The 16024-nt window shown below is 43.0% G+C and overlaps 1 protein-coding gene across 1 annotated transcript in view; it reads right to left on the reverse strand.

Moving 5' to 3' along the window:
* Positions 1 to 16024, reverse strand: part of LOC137327706 (protein inscuteable homolog) — a 190514-nt gene that overhangs the window by 160188 nt on the left and 14302 nt on the right. The window contains exons 2-3 of the mRNA XM_067993505.1: positions 12095 to 12147; positions 4999 to 5122 (exon numbers count right to left, since the gene is read on the reverse strand). Coding sequence (XP_067849606.1) covers positions 4999 to 5122; positions 12095 to 12147 — 177 coding nt within the window. The remainder of the gene's footprint in view (positions 1 to 4998; positions 5123 to 12094; positions 12148 to 16024) is intronic.

Consider the following 16024-nt stretch of genomic DNA (forward strand, 5'->3'; position numbering starts at 1 on the left):
GATACCATTATTCTTGTCCAGAATGGAGATGATTGGGTAATTCCCTCGTCAATTACACCTGTAGAACACACTGCTGTAAGTGACTGGGATTGATTTTTCACACATAATTTATATGTAACTATCCTGCGTTTTACTGGAGAAATAACCCTGCTTTTATCAGAAGTTGCTGCAGTTTCGGTCATGAGTTCTGTTTGCTGTAGTTCAAAGAGACCCGTTTTAAATAGACTCTGTAGACTGTTTGCTACAGTGCGCTGTTTAAACAGACTCTGCTTGCTGAGAAAATAGGCTTTGTTTGCTATAAAATACACTGTTTGTTGTGAGTCCTGCCATGAGTCTTGCTCCACCCCAACTCGTTGGTTGACACAGTGCAACTCAATAGCTGACACTGTGGTGTCAATAGACACTCTGTACAATATTAGAGAAGGATCCCAATGGAATTTAGGAGATTTCGCAGATAAGAGTGTACTCAGACCTAAAGCAATGCCTCTTGGACTTAAATGCTGGGTACTTCTTCAAGTAGACCCCGGTTAGTTACAATATGCACTTGCATCCTGCTGCACTTTTGTCAGCAGAAACCCTTCTCCTGCTGCGAACAAATACATTACCTGTGAAAGTCAGCAAAAGTGGAGCAAACATTATGCACTCTCAACCACATCAAGTAGAGAGGACCAGGATCTTTAAGGGAAATTCAAATAGGTACAATCTCTGGAGTGAAACCCCTATTTTGATGAAAAACATAAGAATTCCTGTTTTTCTTCATAATTTCTGAACTTTGTTAATGGGTTGTTAATTACAGAGAGAACCGTGTTCTGCTATTTTTCTTTAAATGAGAAATTGTGCCATAGGGAAATGTACTCACGTCAGCTTTCTCATGGAAATGCACCACCGTGTTATTTCAATCATCACCTGCATGTGCTTATACTGCTGAAGTACAACATCCCATTGCAAACGCTGTTTGATACTATGATGTAGTTTGTATATCAGCTGCAGTGCAAAAGACACATGCCACACAGTTGTAAATGTACAAGGTCCACACTCTGACCGTGACCTGCTTCTGATTACAAACTACACAAAATGATTATTAATTTTAAAAATAAAAACAAAAATATTTTTTTTAAAATAGGCCCAGAATTTCCTGGGTTGCAGTTACACAGAAATCACATCTGGTTTTCATGCCGATCTGGCTAATGGGAACTTATGCCGAAACTTCCTGTGCTTTTCATTTGCTTACACCGGAATGTAAAAACCAGCGTAAGGAAACTACACCAATTCCCCGTAATCAATCGGGGCTCTGGGCGCAGCACTACAAAATCATGGGACAGACACCATTGTTCAGACTGAGGCTGCAGAGCGGATAGTAAATGGCAGACTGCTTTTCCTCTAACTTAAAAAAAAATACCTTTAGAATGTTTCCAGTGTCTCAACAGCATTTCCATTTTTACAGAGAGAAATGAGCACCCAAGAGATGCCAAGCAAATCTGGCACTAGGTGCACCAGCAACTTAGAACTGAAAAGCAGAGCTGTTATGTTAAACTTGTATAGAACCTTGGTTAGACCACACTTGGAGTACTGTGCACAGTTCTGGACTCCATATTATAAAAAGGATATAGAGGCACTGAAGAGGTACAAAAGGAATTTACTAGGATGATACCAGAACGGAGAGGTTATATCTATCAGAAAAGATTGAACAGGCTGGGGCTCTTTTCTCTAGAAAAGAGAAGACTGAGAGGTGATCTGTTAGAGGTCTTTAAGATTATGAAAGGGTTTGATAGGGTTGACGTAGAGAAAATGTTTCCACTTGCAGGGGAGACCAGAACTAGGAGCCATAAATATAAGACAGTCACGAATAAACCCAATAGGGAATTCAGGAGAAACATCTTTACCCAGCAAGTGGTTGGAATGTGGAACTCGCTACCACAAGGAGTAGTTGAGACAACTAGCATAGATACATTTAAGGGGAAGTTAGATAATCACATGAGGGAGAAAGGAATAGAAGGATATGTTGATCGGGTTAGATGAAGGGTGGGAGAAGGCTCATGTGGAGCATAAACACCGGCATGGACCTGTTGGGCCGAATGGTCTGTTTCTGTACTATACATTCTATGTAACTATGTAGATAAAGACCTGCAGGCCTTCCTGGAGGAAATAGAGGACAAGCAGGATCAGATCCTGAGCTCCAGGAAGGCCAAGCCAGTTCGAATAGTCAGCCGTGGTGCATGGAGGGAGGTGGCAGATATACTAAGTGCCATCTCTGTGATACCAAGAATGGCTGAGCAGTGCAGAAGAAATTTAATGACATGACCATAGCTGAAAAGGCAAGATATTCACCATGCTCTCCCTTTCTTCCTTGCCCACACTGGGTACCACCACATTCCAAACTCGTAGAAAGCAGCATTCACAGAAGTGGCACTTCAGACTGAACTTGGCTTGAGGGCATCTCTATCATCCACGACTGTAGTACATATGCCCAGACAGTTCCCCAATCACACAATTGACTAGCATAACTACCAAACATGCCACACCAATTTGGCACCCTCACACCATCACCTGTCGCACACTATCTCCACAGTTGAAGTCCACAAGAAGACAAAAGTCACAGGAAAATGAATGAAAACAACCATTTAACATCTGAGATCTTTTAAAATTAAATCGAACTACTCAAGGCAAATGATCTAGCAAGGCTTGACATCCCAGCAAATCTGACAAATTTCTGCACTTACCATGTGTAGTGTGATTCATTGCCTGAGTATTGTAATTTTGTATAAAAAGTCCCAGAAGTAGTGAAAATATCAGTTTCTGAGCAGTTCAGATGAAACCACTTGTCCCACTCATAGTTACCCCAGAGCATAACCTTTGTCAGCTAACTATCCAAAGTAGTAATGCTGAGAGGGTAGATACAACATTCAAAAACTCACATTTTTATGATGATGAGAACAATGATACCTACTTCAATGCTTTGTTCTGTGAATTTTATTCTGGGAATTAAAGTAAATGCTATATTCCTGCTGTAACTTACTTCTGAGTGTTTTTTGTTAACTTTTCCTCAAATCAGTTTACTAATTAGCAGATTAGAAATCAACCCCATTTTTAAAAAAATTATAATTGGGTGAATTTCAATTTAGCCCAACATGGCCTGACAGTAACGAACAAAAATGTAAATAAAAATGTTCTCTCATTTCATCAGCAAAAGGATCAAACCATCTTATGTTGTTTCTTGAAGAGAATACATACCAGACACAAGGGGGGTGATTTTAAACCCCAAGAACGGGTGAGCTGGGGGTGGGTGGAAGTTGAAAATAGTTGTTTTTTGGGTTGCGACCGTAACCCGGCTTTATTTCCGGGTTTAACGTCGGCGTGTAAAAGTACAGGCTTCCCACTGGGAATGCAAAGTCCGAAAATTTTCCGGTTGCCACACAAAAAAACAACTATTTTCAACTCCCACCCGCCCCCAACCCACCCGTTCTTGGGGTTGAAAATCACCCCCAAGGTATATTAAATTTATACACAGTAAGGTCAAGAAAGAAACAGTAGTTGGACTAAAAGTAATTGTCCCATCATTGACATTATTTGCATTGAATCATTCGATGTAATTGCAGCAATGAAAGTAGTTGTTCCCGAATAACCTTAGTGATTAAAATTAAAACGCATACATATGCACCACTGCACTAATTTCCCATATTGCATCACTTTGAAGGGTAATGGAATGTGAGATCACTTCCTATTCTTTCACCTCCATAAAAATACTGGCACATTACAATATATTACAAATAAATAACATCACATTTTCCAGACATTTACAACCTCAGGTGATTAATATCATTAACAGAAGTAGAGGACTACAGCATCCACGTATTATTGCATCTACCCCATGATTAGATGTGGCTAAGAATGCATGAACTTTTGATTGCGTGATCCTACAGAAACTAAGTACAAATACATTGGGCCGGAAATTACTTAAACAGAACAGTGAGCTCAACAGTGCTCACCATTGTTAGTAGCCAAACCAAGGATCAAGCTCTTTCATTCGCCCATGCGCAGACAAACGCAGAAATCCGGAACTTTCTCTTTCTGTTTGTCGGTGATCTGTCAGCTTCGCCTTAAAGGGATATCACCGGCTACAATCAACAGAATTAACAGACCAGCGCCAACTTGCTCTTCTGCCCAGCTGGAAAGTAACTAATATCATCACAAAACAAGTACGCTTAAAAATACCAGGTCTAAACTAAGTTTTAATAGCACAGTAAGTCTTAATTTTTAGTTGTTTGACAGTCATGAACTTTTAAAAATGTGGTGTTTCATCACTCCCTATATTAATAGATTTTGGACAATTTTTTTTTAATCAATTTTTTTTTAACATTTTCTTTTTATTCATTCCTTCCATCTCTTATTTAATTAGATTATTTCTTACCTTTCTTTTTTTCGCTGTCTAAAACTGTTTTTACAAATGATTTTAGTGTTGTACCTTTCACTTCCTGGATTTTATGTTCGAGCTTGCAGAAAGTGCTCGCAGCGTGTCAAAAATGCTGCAATCTGATTGGTCGAGGGGAGAGAGTAATCCACTCACTTCTCCCGTGGGTCCTAGTTTTGCTTGGACTAACGCTGGGATCTCCCCTGCTTTCCTTTAGAGGAAGTGGACCCAGTAAAGACCATGGTAAGTTAGTAGATGAGTATAAATCTATGGAGTGGCGAGTCGTGTTGGTTCGCCGCTCAGTGCAATTTACGGGCCATTATGTTTTTTTTAATGAATTATCTGTCTCTGATTTACAAAAATCCTTTCATTTGCATCATTAAAAATGGATAAAATTTTTGACAATATCGCCTATGTTCATTCAACCAAGAACTAATGGGTCACGTGCAGAATGGGCAAATAAGAATTAATTAAGAAAAAAAACTATGTAAAATTATCCTACAAAATGGTGCTTCAACTGTATTTAGCAATCTTTGCTACGAGTCAAAAGAGGATTATAGGAGGGCTGAAATTTACCAAGTGTTACTGACCTGTATTTCATGGGTTAAAGCCAGCTCCACCATCTGACTGAAAGACTGACTGAATGAGGTCAGGGTTTCAACAATCTCAGTTTTCAGAGGTGCTAGTGTTGTTTCATCTTCATCATGCATACAACTGTAAGGAAAGAAGGTGCAAAAATGTTAAATCGCAACATTGACACAAATTAAATTTAACTTTTAGGATTAATTTCCAATCTGCGACAAGTGGCTGATCTCCTGATCCCTGAAAGTCTTTCATCCATCAGAGAGGGCCAGGAAAAATTGCAATCTCCCTGTGTAAGTTACTTATTTTTTCAATTGAAACGATATTATTACAGTAATAAAAATGTCGCGTTACTGCAATAAAATTAACCCTATAGAACTAAAATAAACAATATAGACACAACTGTAAATAAATACATGCTTAAACACTTCACTTATTCTCATCTGGCTTTTTCCACCTTCTCTCCATTTTGTTATCTTTGCTATTTTAGGATTTCATTTTCTTTTTTTTAAAAATACCTCTCATTTCTTATCTTTCTTTCTGTCCCTGCCAGGTCCCACAATCTATTTTGGAGTTTGGGCCCAAAGCCAAGCAATTGGCTGAAAGCTGATTCTATAAAGGGCACTTTTTTTAGCCATTTGTTTCATAGATGTGAACAGGTCAATCGTTGATCAAACCAAAAGGGCTGCTGCAGGAGGAATTGCTTCACTTAATCTACATCAGCAACCCAATCACATCTTTTTTTTTTATTCGTTCACGGGATGTGGGCGTCGCTGGCGAGGCCAGCATTTATTGCCCATCCCTAATTGCCCTCGAGAAGGTGGTGGTGAGCCGCCTTCTTGAACCGCTGCAGTCCGTGTGGTGACGGTTCTCCCACAGTGCTGTCAGGAAGTGGAGTTCCAGGATTTTGACCCAGCGACAATGAAGGAACGGCGATATATTTCCAAGTCGGGATGGTGTGTGACCTGGAGGGGAACGTGCAGGTGGTGTTGTTCCCATGTGCCTGCTGCTCTTGTCCTTCTAGGTGGTAGAGGTCGCGGGTTTGGGAGGTGCTGTCAAAGAAGCCTTGGCGAGTTGCTGCAGTGCATCCTGTGGATGGTACACACTGCAGCCACTGTGCACCGGTGGTGAAGGGAGTGAATGTTTAGAGTGGTGGATGGGGTGCCAATCAAGCGGGCTGCTTTATCTTGGATGGTGTCGAGCTTCTTGAGTGTTGTTGGAGCTGCACTCATCCAGGCAAGTGGAGAGTATTCCATCACACTCCTGACTTGTGCCTTGTAGATGGTGGAAAGGCTTTGGGGAGTCAGGAGGTGAGTCACTCGCCGCAGAATACCCAGCCTCTGACCTGCTCTCGTAGCCACAGTATTTATGTGACTGGTCCAGTTAAGTTTCTGGTCAATGGCGACCCCCAGGATGTTGATGGTGGGGGATTCGGTGATGGTAATGCCGTTGAATGTCAAGGGGAGGTGGTTAGACTCTCTCTTGTTGGAGATGGTCATTGCCTGGCACTTATCTGGCGCGAATGTTACTTGCCACTTATGAGCCCAAGCCTGGATGTTGTCCAGGTCTTGCTGCATGCGGGCTCGGACTGCTTCATTATTTGAGAGGTTGCGAATGGAACTGAACACTGTGCAGTCATCAGTGAACATCCCCATTTCTGACCTTATGATGGAGGGAAGGTCATTGATGAAGCAGCTGAAGATGGTTGGGCCGAGGACACTTCCCTGAGGAGCTCCTGCAGCAATGTCCTGGGGCTGAGATGATTGGCCTCCAACAACCACGACTATCTTCCTTTGTGCTAGGTATGACTCCAGCCACTGGAGAATTTTCCCCCCGATTCCCATTGACTTCAATTTTACGAGGGCTCCTTGGTGCCACACTCGGTCAAATGCTGCCTTGATGTCAAGGGCAGTCACTCTCACCTCACCTCTGGAATTCAGCTCTTTTGTCCATATTTGGACCAAGGCTGTAATGAGGTCTGGAGCCGAGTAGTCCTGGCGGAACCCAAACTGAGCATCGGTGAGCAGGTTATTGGTGAGTAAGTGCCGCTTGATAGCACTGTCGACGACACCTTCCATCACTTTGCTGGTGATTGAGAGTGGACTGATGGGGCGGTAATTGGCCGGATTAGATTTGTCCTGCTTTTTGTGGACAGGACATACCTGGGCAATTTTCCACATTGTCGGGTAGATGCCAGTGTTGTAGCTGTACTGGAACAGCTTGGCTAGAGGCGCAGCTAGTTCTGGAGCACAAGTCTTCAGCACTACAGCTGGAATGTTATCGGGGCCCATAGCCTTTGCTGTATCCAGTGCACTCAGCTGTTTCTTGAGATCACGTGGAGTGAATCAAATTGGCCGAAGACTGGCTTCCGTGATGGTGGGGATATCGGGAGGAGGCCGAGATGGATCATCCACTCGGCACTTCTGGCTGAAGATGCTTGCAAACGCTTCAGCCTTGTCTTTTGCACTCACGTGCTGGACTCCGCCATCATTGAGGATGGGGATGTTTGCAGAGCCTCCTCCTCCCGTTAGTTGTTTCATTGTCCACCACCATTCACGACTGGATGTGGCAGGACTGCAGAGCTTTGATCTGATCCGTTGGTTGTGGAATCGCTTAGCTCTGTCTTATAGAATGTTGCTTCCGCTGTTTAGCATGCATGTAGTCCTGAGATGTAGCTTCACCAGGTTGGCACCTCATTTTTAGGTACGCCTGGTGCTGCTCCTGGCACGCTCTTCTACACTCCTCATTGAACCAGGGTTGATCCCCTGGCTTGTTGCTAATGGTAGATTGAGGAATATGCCGGGCCATGAGGTTACAGATTGTGCTGGAATACAATTCTGCTGCTGCTGGCCCACAGCGCCTCATGGATGCCCAGTTTTGAGCTGCTAGATCTGTTCTGAATCTATCCCATTTAGCACGGTGGTAGTGCCACACAGCACGTTGGATGGTGTCCTCAGTGCGAAGACAGGACTTCATTTCCACGAGGACTGTGCGGTGGTCACTCCTACCAATACTGTCGTGGACAGATGCATTTGCGACAGGTAGATTGGTGAGGACGAGGTCAAGTAAGTTTTTCCCTCATGTTGGTTCGCTCACCACCTGCCGCAGGCCCAGTCTAGCAGCTATGTCCTTCAGGACTCGGCCAGCTCGGTCAGTAGTGGTGCTACCGAGCCACTCTTGGTGATGGACATTGAAGTCTCCCACCCAGAGTACATTCTGTGCCCTTGCTACCCTCAGTGCTTCCTCCAAGTGGTGCTCAACATGGAGGAGGACTGATTCATCAGCTGAGGGAGGGCGGTAGGTAGTGATCAGCAGGAGGTTTCCTTGCCCATGTTTGACCTGATGCCATGAGATTTCATGGGGTCCAGAGTCAATGTTGAGGACTCCCAGGGCCACTCCCTCCTGAATATATATCACTGTACCGCCACCTCTGGTGGGTCTGTCCTGCCGGTGGGACAGGACATACCCAGGGATGGTGATGGAAGAGTCTGGGACGTTGGCTGAAAGGTATGATTCTGTGAGTATGGCTATGTCAGGCTGTTGCTTGACTAGTCTGTGGGACAGCTCTCCCAATTTTGGCACAAGTCCCCAGATGTTCGTGAGGAGGACCTTGCAGGGTCGACTGGGCTTGGTTTGCCGTTGTCGTGTCCGGTGCCTCGTGGTCCGTCCGGTTTTATTCTTATTATGACTTTTCGTAGCGAGATTTTACAACTGAGTGGCTTGCTAGGGATGGGCAATAAATGCCGGCCTTGCCAGCGACGCCCACATCCCGTGAACGAATTAAAAAATTTTAAAAATTCAGAGGGCAATTAAGAATCAACCACATTGCTGTGGGTCTGGAGTCACATATAGGCCAGACCGGGTAAGGACGGCAGGTTTCCTTCCCTAAAGGGCATTAGTGAACCAGATGGGTTTTTATGACAATCCGGTAGTTTCATGGCCATCATTACTGATACTAGTATTTTAATTCCAGATTTTATTTAATTAATTGAATTTAAATTTGCCAGCTGCCGTGGCGGGATTTGAACTCATGACTCTGGATTTTAGCCCAGGCCTCTGGATTACTAGTCCAGTAACATAACCACTATGCTACTGTACCCGAGTACGCAAGGTAAGGCCACTCATCCACAGTGCAGAAGGGTTAATGATGATGATAATACTTGCTTTTATATATCATCTTAATACTTCTAAACATCTTAAAATGTTTCACAATGTTTCAAAATGCTTCAAACACAATTCATTATTTGAAATGCAGTGACAGTTATAATGGCAAACTGTGTCACTCCAGCAACATCCCACAAATAGCAATGAGGAGAATAGCCAGTTAATGTCTATAGTCATTCTGGCTGAGGAAGAATGATTGACCAAGACACTAGAAGGACCTCTTGCTCTTCTTCAAGCAATGCTATGTGATTTTTTTTTTAACATATACCTGAACCACAAACAAATTGAAAAGTGGCCAAGGAATGATTTGTAGAGAGTTGGAATATTTTCAGCTTTGTAAATTTTCATATTTTGTCTTAAGTATTTTTTCAGACTAATTTTTTTTCAGACCTGTAGATTTGAGTGTTGAGTCAGATGTATATTCCATGATTGTAAATGTTCAAGCTGTAGGTAATTTTCTATTTTTGACTTGAGCCTTTTAGATGGTGAAGTGACTTTCAGGGGTCAGGAGGTGAGCTACTTGGCGCAAATTATGCTGTCCTGCTCCTGTAACCACGGTTTTGAGGTGACTGGTTCAGTTAAACTTCTGGTCAATAGTTACATCGAGATACATCGAAAGTATAGCACAGAAACAGGCCATTCAGCCCATCTGGTCTTTGTCAGCATTGATGCTCCACAAGAGCCTTCTGCCTCCCTACTTCATCTAACCCTATTAGGATACCCTTCCATTTCTTTCTCCCTCATGTGCTTGTCTAGCTTCCCCTTAAGTGCATCTATACTATTTGCCTCAACTCTCCTTGTGGTAGTGTGTTCCACATTATTACCACTCTTTGGGTAAAGAAGTTTCTCCTGAATTCCCTATTGGATTTATTAGTGACTATTTTATATTCATGACCTCTAGTTTTGCACTCACATACAAGTAGAAACATTTTCTCTACATCTACCCTATCAAACCCTTTCATTATCTTCAAGACCTCTATCAAGTCACCACTCAGCCTTCTCTTTTCCAGAGAAAAGAGCCCTAGTCTGTTCAGCCTTTCCTGATAAGGATACCCTCTCAGTACTGGTATCATCCTTGTGAATATTTTTTGCACCCTCTCCAATGCCTCTATATCATTTCTATAATATGGAGACCAGAACTGTGCACAAGTGTGGTCTAACCAAGGTTCTACACAAGTTTAACATAACTGCTTTACTTTTCAACTCTATCCCTCTAGAAATGAACCCTAGTGCTTGATTTGCCTTCTTTATGGCCTTATTAACCTGGGTCATTACTTTTAGTGATTAGATCCCTATGCTGCCCTATCACGTTTAGATTCTTATTATCCAAGCAGTATGAGGCCTCCTTATTCTTCCTACCAAAATGCAGTACCTCACATTTATCTATATTGAAATTCATTTGCCAATTACATGCCCATTCTGCAAGTTTATTACTGTCCTCTTGCATTTTGACGCATTTTTCCTTTGTATTAATTACACCCCCCTATTTTGTGTCGTCTGCAAATTTTGAAATTGTACCCCAAAGATTTGATGGTGGGTAACTTCGGTGATGGTGATGCCGCTGATGGCTAAGAGGAGACCACACGGACTGCAGCGGTTCAAGAAGGCGGCTCACCACCACCTTCTCAAGGGCAATTAGGGATGGACAATAAATGCTGGCCTTGCCAGCGACGCCCACATCCCATGAACGAATAAAAAAAAGGAGACAGCTGTGTTTTCTCTTGTTCAAGATGGCCATTAAGTGGCATTTATGTGTTCTGCCACTTGTCAGCTCAAACCTGGATGTTACCCAGGTTCTGCTTTAGGCTGGCATGGGCTGCTTCATTATCAGTTGTGAATAGAGCTCAACACTGAGGATCTATTGGTGAACAGCTCCACGCCTGACCTTATGACGAAGGGAGGGTCATTGATGAAGCAGTTGATGATCGTTGGGCCGAGGTCACTGGTGATGGCTGGCCTCCCAAAATACAACCATCTTTCTTTGTCAGGTATGACACCAGCCACTGCAGGGTTTTCCCTTTCACTCCGCCATGATCTCAGTTTTGCTCAGGATCCCTGATCCTAAACTCTTGAATGCTGCCTTGATGTTGAGGGCAGCTATTTACACCTCTCCTCAACATTCAATTCTTGCTTCCTTGGCTGCATCAAGGCTGTGAAGAAGTCTGGAGCCGAATTGTTCTGACGGAACCTAAAGTGAGCAGGTTATTGATGAATAGGTGTCACTTGATGGCACTGTTGGTGACTCACTTCTCCGATGATTGGAAGGAGGCTGACAGAATGCTAATTGACTGAGTCAGAGTTATCCTGTTTTTTGTGGATAGGATATACCTGGACAATTTTCCACATTGTCAGGTAGATTCCAATGTCAAAACTATACTGGAACTGTTTGGCTAAAGGAGTGGCTAGCTATGGTGCATAGGTCTTCAGCGCCACAATGCTGTGAGTGATGTTTGAAAGATCGCGTGTTGGAGCTCATGCCAGAATACTTGCAGCAGCTTTGTTAAAGAATAGTGCTGGTACTACCACATAGCTCTCGACGCGATAACCATGGTATAAATATGCAATAATTAATGTCAACTACTGCTTTGGGGGCTAATTTCCAAACTTTAGCATTCATAAAGGAATCAAATTTATGGGTTCATGGACAAATTTCTAAATGAGTTTCTGAATGATTTAATTTGAAAAGGCTCTGGAGCTACTCTCAGGTTTATGACAAAATTAAAACTCTGATACAGACTGAATTGCATTAATAGAAAAATAATGTCTTTCAGCTGCCAAATGAAGTCTGAGGCTGGCACAATCACTTTTTGTTCAATTTATATCTGACATAAGACCTTTAATAATGAGCAACAAAGCAGAAATGTCACATTCAAGAAGTCAAACAATGAAAGAGTTCAAAATAGAGGATTACAATGCAGGTTAGGGAGAACAGAAATTTACCTTTCAGTTATTGTAGTCAGGTCAGTGCATTTCTCTATTAAAATCTTTTCAAACTGCAGAGAAAAAGAAAAGAACACATCACAATTGGCAATGCAATAGGAATATCGTATTACAGTTGAATTCTATTCATATTTGTTGGGCTTTAGACATTCCATTATTGTATTTTGAAAAGTGCTCAGCTTTATCTCTGCTAATCTAATAATGGAGTTACAGAAATTACAACTTGCATAATCTGCCACGAGATATTGGTCTCAGTTTTGTTTCTTATTTAAAACAGATTAAGTTATATGTATGGTAGTGGGATATATCATTTAGCATAATTTTCTTTCTTAAAACAATTCTCGCTGTCGAGACAATCTGGTTACAAATCAAAGTCAGACTGGAATGAATGTCTCCCCTTTCTGCTGACGGTAAGACTTCTAAGTGAAATGAGCTTGTACAATCTCCAGCCAGTTCCCAGTGTGGAAGAGTCCTCCAGCATAAAATCATCCATAATTCAATCGTATATGGCACTAAATTGGCAGCCTTATTCAGAGAAGTCGTAACGTTTGCTGTTAGAAAGAAAATATCACATTGAGTCCACCAGAGAGTGCTCTTTTGCAGTTATGGTTCAGGCACACTGCTGGGGTAGTAGAGGAAAAAAATAAATTACAATAAACTTCAATTAATATTAGAGTAGCTAAAAGATTTGTATCGAAAAAAGTTACATGGCTTTCTTCTTCAAGTGTGCCAGCTAAGCTTATTGTTCAGGCAACTACAGAATCCCTGTGAAGTCCATGACCCAGTATGGGTCTCAGCCATACAGACTAGAAAGTTTCCAAGTTTCATTGCGATTTAGGCGTTCTCAACCAGGGCAAGTCGATCTAATTAATTGACCTCAGCACCACTTGGCTAAAGAAGGGCAGAAAATCAGCCAGGATTCATGCGTCTGACACTACTGAGTGGCTTGCTGAAAAATGCATTTGTATCCATGTTAGGGGAGGCAAATCCGACTCAGTTGTGATACCCTCCACAGATGAACAGCAAGCTGACATTCACGGTCTAGGCTCATATACAAAGACTGGCAAGGTAGAAGAGGGCTTCTGGCATTCATAAAGCTGTACCCTGTCTTTAGGAGGGAAGGAGAGAAAATGAGAGAAAAATTGAGGAAAAGAGATTGCAGTATAATTCTGTTGCACATCTTCCAAAAAATTTCCAATATAGTCAGTGAGAGGATACTGTACGACAAGCTCCGATGTAAATTTGTTTCAAATTTTAATACCATATTAGTTGTTTTTTAATGCTATGTCATTCACTTAATTAAAATATATGTTGAATCATTTTCTTCCTTCAAACGATAGACAATTACTATGGAGGCAGGCCGTGGCCCGAGAAGCTACTGAATTGAAGTCTACGATGTTGACAACAGAACATCCGACCTTTTGAAGCATATAATTAATTGTCCTTTCCACCAACAGCAGAAAATTTGTATTTGAAATTCTGTTTGCATTTCTGTATTCCCAAGTTCAACATAAATATTATTTATTAGTACTTAAAAATTCATGTCTAAAGTAATTTTGGAGTGAGATTTCAAGCTTTTCATACACCAGAGAAATGAAAAGAAAACAAAGCAAGACAAAACACAATCTTGCCAATCAATTCCTGTTATAAGTTATTTAATTATTCCTTCAGATACAGAACTTTGCTCCCTGATTTGGATGTGCTGTATATTAAATTAATTATCATTTTTACTAAGATAAGATAGTAAGATAAATGGGATCCATTTATGATCCATTAAGAAAGTATATAGCAGCTCAGCAACAGTGACTTAAACTAATACTAGCTCAATTGCTAAATTTAAATGCGAGATAGATAGCTTTTTGGCAACCAAAGGTATTAAGGGATATGGGCCAAAGGCAGGTATATAGAGTTAGATCACAGATCTGCCATGATCTTATCAAATGGCGGAGCAGGCACGAGGGGCTGAATGGCCTACTCCTGTTCCTATGTTCCTAAATTACACTCAAGAAAATAAATTGTTCCAAGTTCCACTCAGAACAACAACTTACACTTATATAGAGCCTTTAACGTAGTAAAACGTCCCAAGCTTCACAGGAGCATTATCAGACAAAATTTGAAGTCTGTTGGGTGTGTTGTACAGAAATGTACTACCATAACCAAGCCTCTAGAATAGGAATTCTAGATGGTCTTCATTGTCCATTCTAATCATACGAGCACAATATCATTACTACTGCACCGAAGCAGGCAACAGAAGAATGTTAGAATAAGCCTTTCAGCCCATTGAAGTTTATCCCTCCAGTACCCCAATTCTCTCATTACAGCATGCAGCTGTATTTAGAGCCTTGCCTTCATTACCCTGTTTGGGAAATTATTACAAGCATTATTATTTTCTAAACTGTAAATGTGTGATAAGTTTCAACTATTTTAATTTAATTGATTTTAGGTACATTGGATGCAATAATTGTAAGGCCAGTTATCCTAAATCACGTCAAAAGAACCTGTGGTGGATACGGCCTGTTATCGGATGTGGGTAGCACAATCCGCTTTTACTCCGTGTCCGATGGCCTCTACGCAGGCAGCATGTGAATTTTGTGCTAATTAGCATCATAGCTCCATGCAGCCAGCGCTACTTGCGTGGCAGAGAAACTGCCCGGAGAATGAGGAAGACCGAAATGGGGCGTGCTCAGCGCACGTCATCGGCAGCCTGCACCTCTTTAACCCTAACCCTAACCCTAACCTCTTTAAGGTGCAGGTGCGCATTTTAAATGGGACATGCACAGTCCACTGGGAGGAGGGAAAGATGGCTGGAAGGATGGCAGGACCAACACGAGATCGGGCCCCATGCTTCTCCAAGGATGCATTGGAGACCCAGGTGGAGGGGGTGGATGAAAGGAGGGCCAGGTGGCAGGAGACCCACCAGACTCCAGCACCGCAGGCATTGGGAGGCTGTGGCCCAGGAAGTGAACACCAGGAGCATTGCACCACACACGTGGGTGCAGTGCCGAAAGAAGTTCAACGATTTGACACGAGCAGTCAAGGTGAGTGAATCCAAGTGTCAAGTGGCACATCCTACCAACTGCACCACTGCTCCATGCATTACACCCCCGATCACCCAACCGCCACCAAACAGTACCCATTCATATGCAATGCTGCACTCGGCATGCTGCATCTCACCCGCACATAGTACCACACTTGCAGGCCACACAACCACCACTCAGAGGTCACACACAGGCAGCTATTTAACCATGACAGCCACATCACCAGAAACCTTGCAGGATACTCACTGACACACTGTCCTCTGTCTTGCAGGAGAAGGTGGCGTATGACAGTCAGCAGGAGAGACCTGAGGGAGACAGGCACACCTACACGTCCTCACCCCCTTGGAAGAGACTGTGCTTTGGATCATTGGGCGGGCCGTCGCTGCAGCCATGACAATATGCCCGCTGGAGGTCCCAAGGAAGGGGGTCTCTGCATATCTGATGCTCCTTCTCATTTCCCACATCTCCCTCCTCCCAGAATCTTTTCCAGCTCACATGCTGCAGATGCTGTCGGCACGCACGTCTTACTTGCTCCTCTCCCTGCTCCACAACTCAACCTGTTTCCCTCGTCATTGCAGATACCCAAGAACATGTGACGGCACCATCCGAGGAGGAGGAGGAGGAGAAGGAAGAGAGGGACACTGAAGGCACACCACCACTCGATCAGACACTCGCATCCACCAACTCAGATACTGACACTGCGCGTCCTTTAGAGGCTAGGTTAGAGGAGGGATCTGCACGTAGTGAGACACCGGGCACAAGTGCGCAGAAGCCAGGGCGGGGAAAACAGATACCACAGGTGCCAGCTCGCTGGAAGGCAAGGTCACTCACTAGTACTGCTGCAGAGGAATCAGATGAGGACTTCGATGGGTCAGGCTACAGAAGACGGCTG

The sequence above is a fragment of the Heptranchias perlo genome, chromosome 12 (genome assembly GCF_035084215.1).
Source record: "Heptranchias perlo isolate sHepPer1 chromosome 12, sHepPer1.hap1, whole genome shotgun sequence".
NCBI lineage: Eukaryota > Metazoa > Chordata > Chondrichthyes > Hexanchiformes > Hexanchidae > Heptranchias > Heptranchias perlo.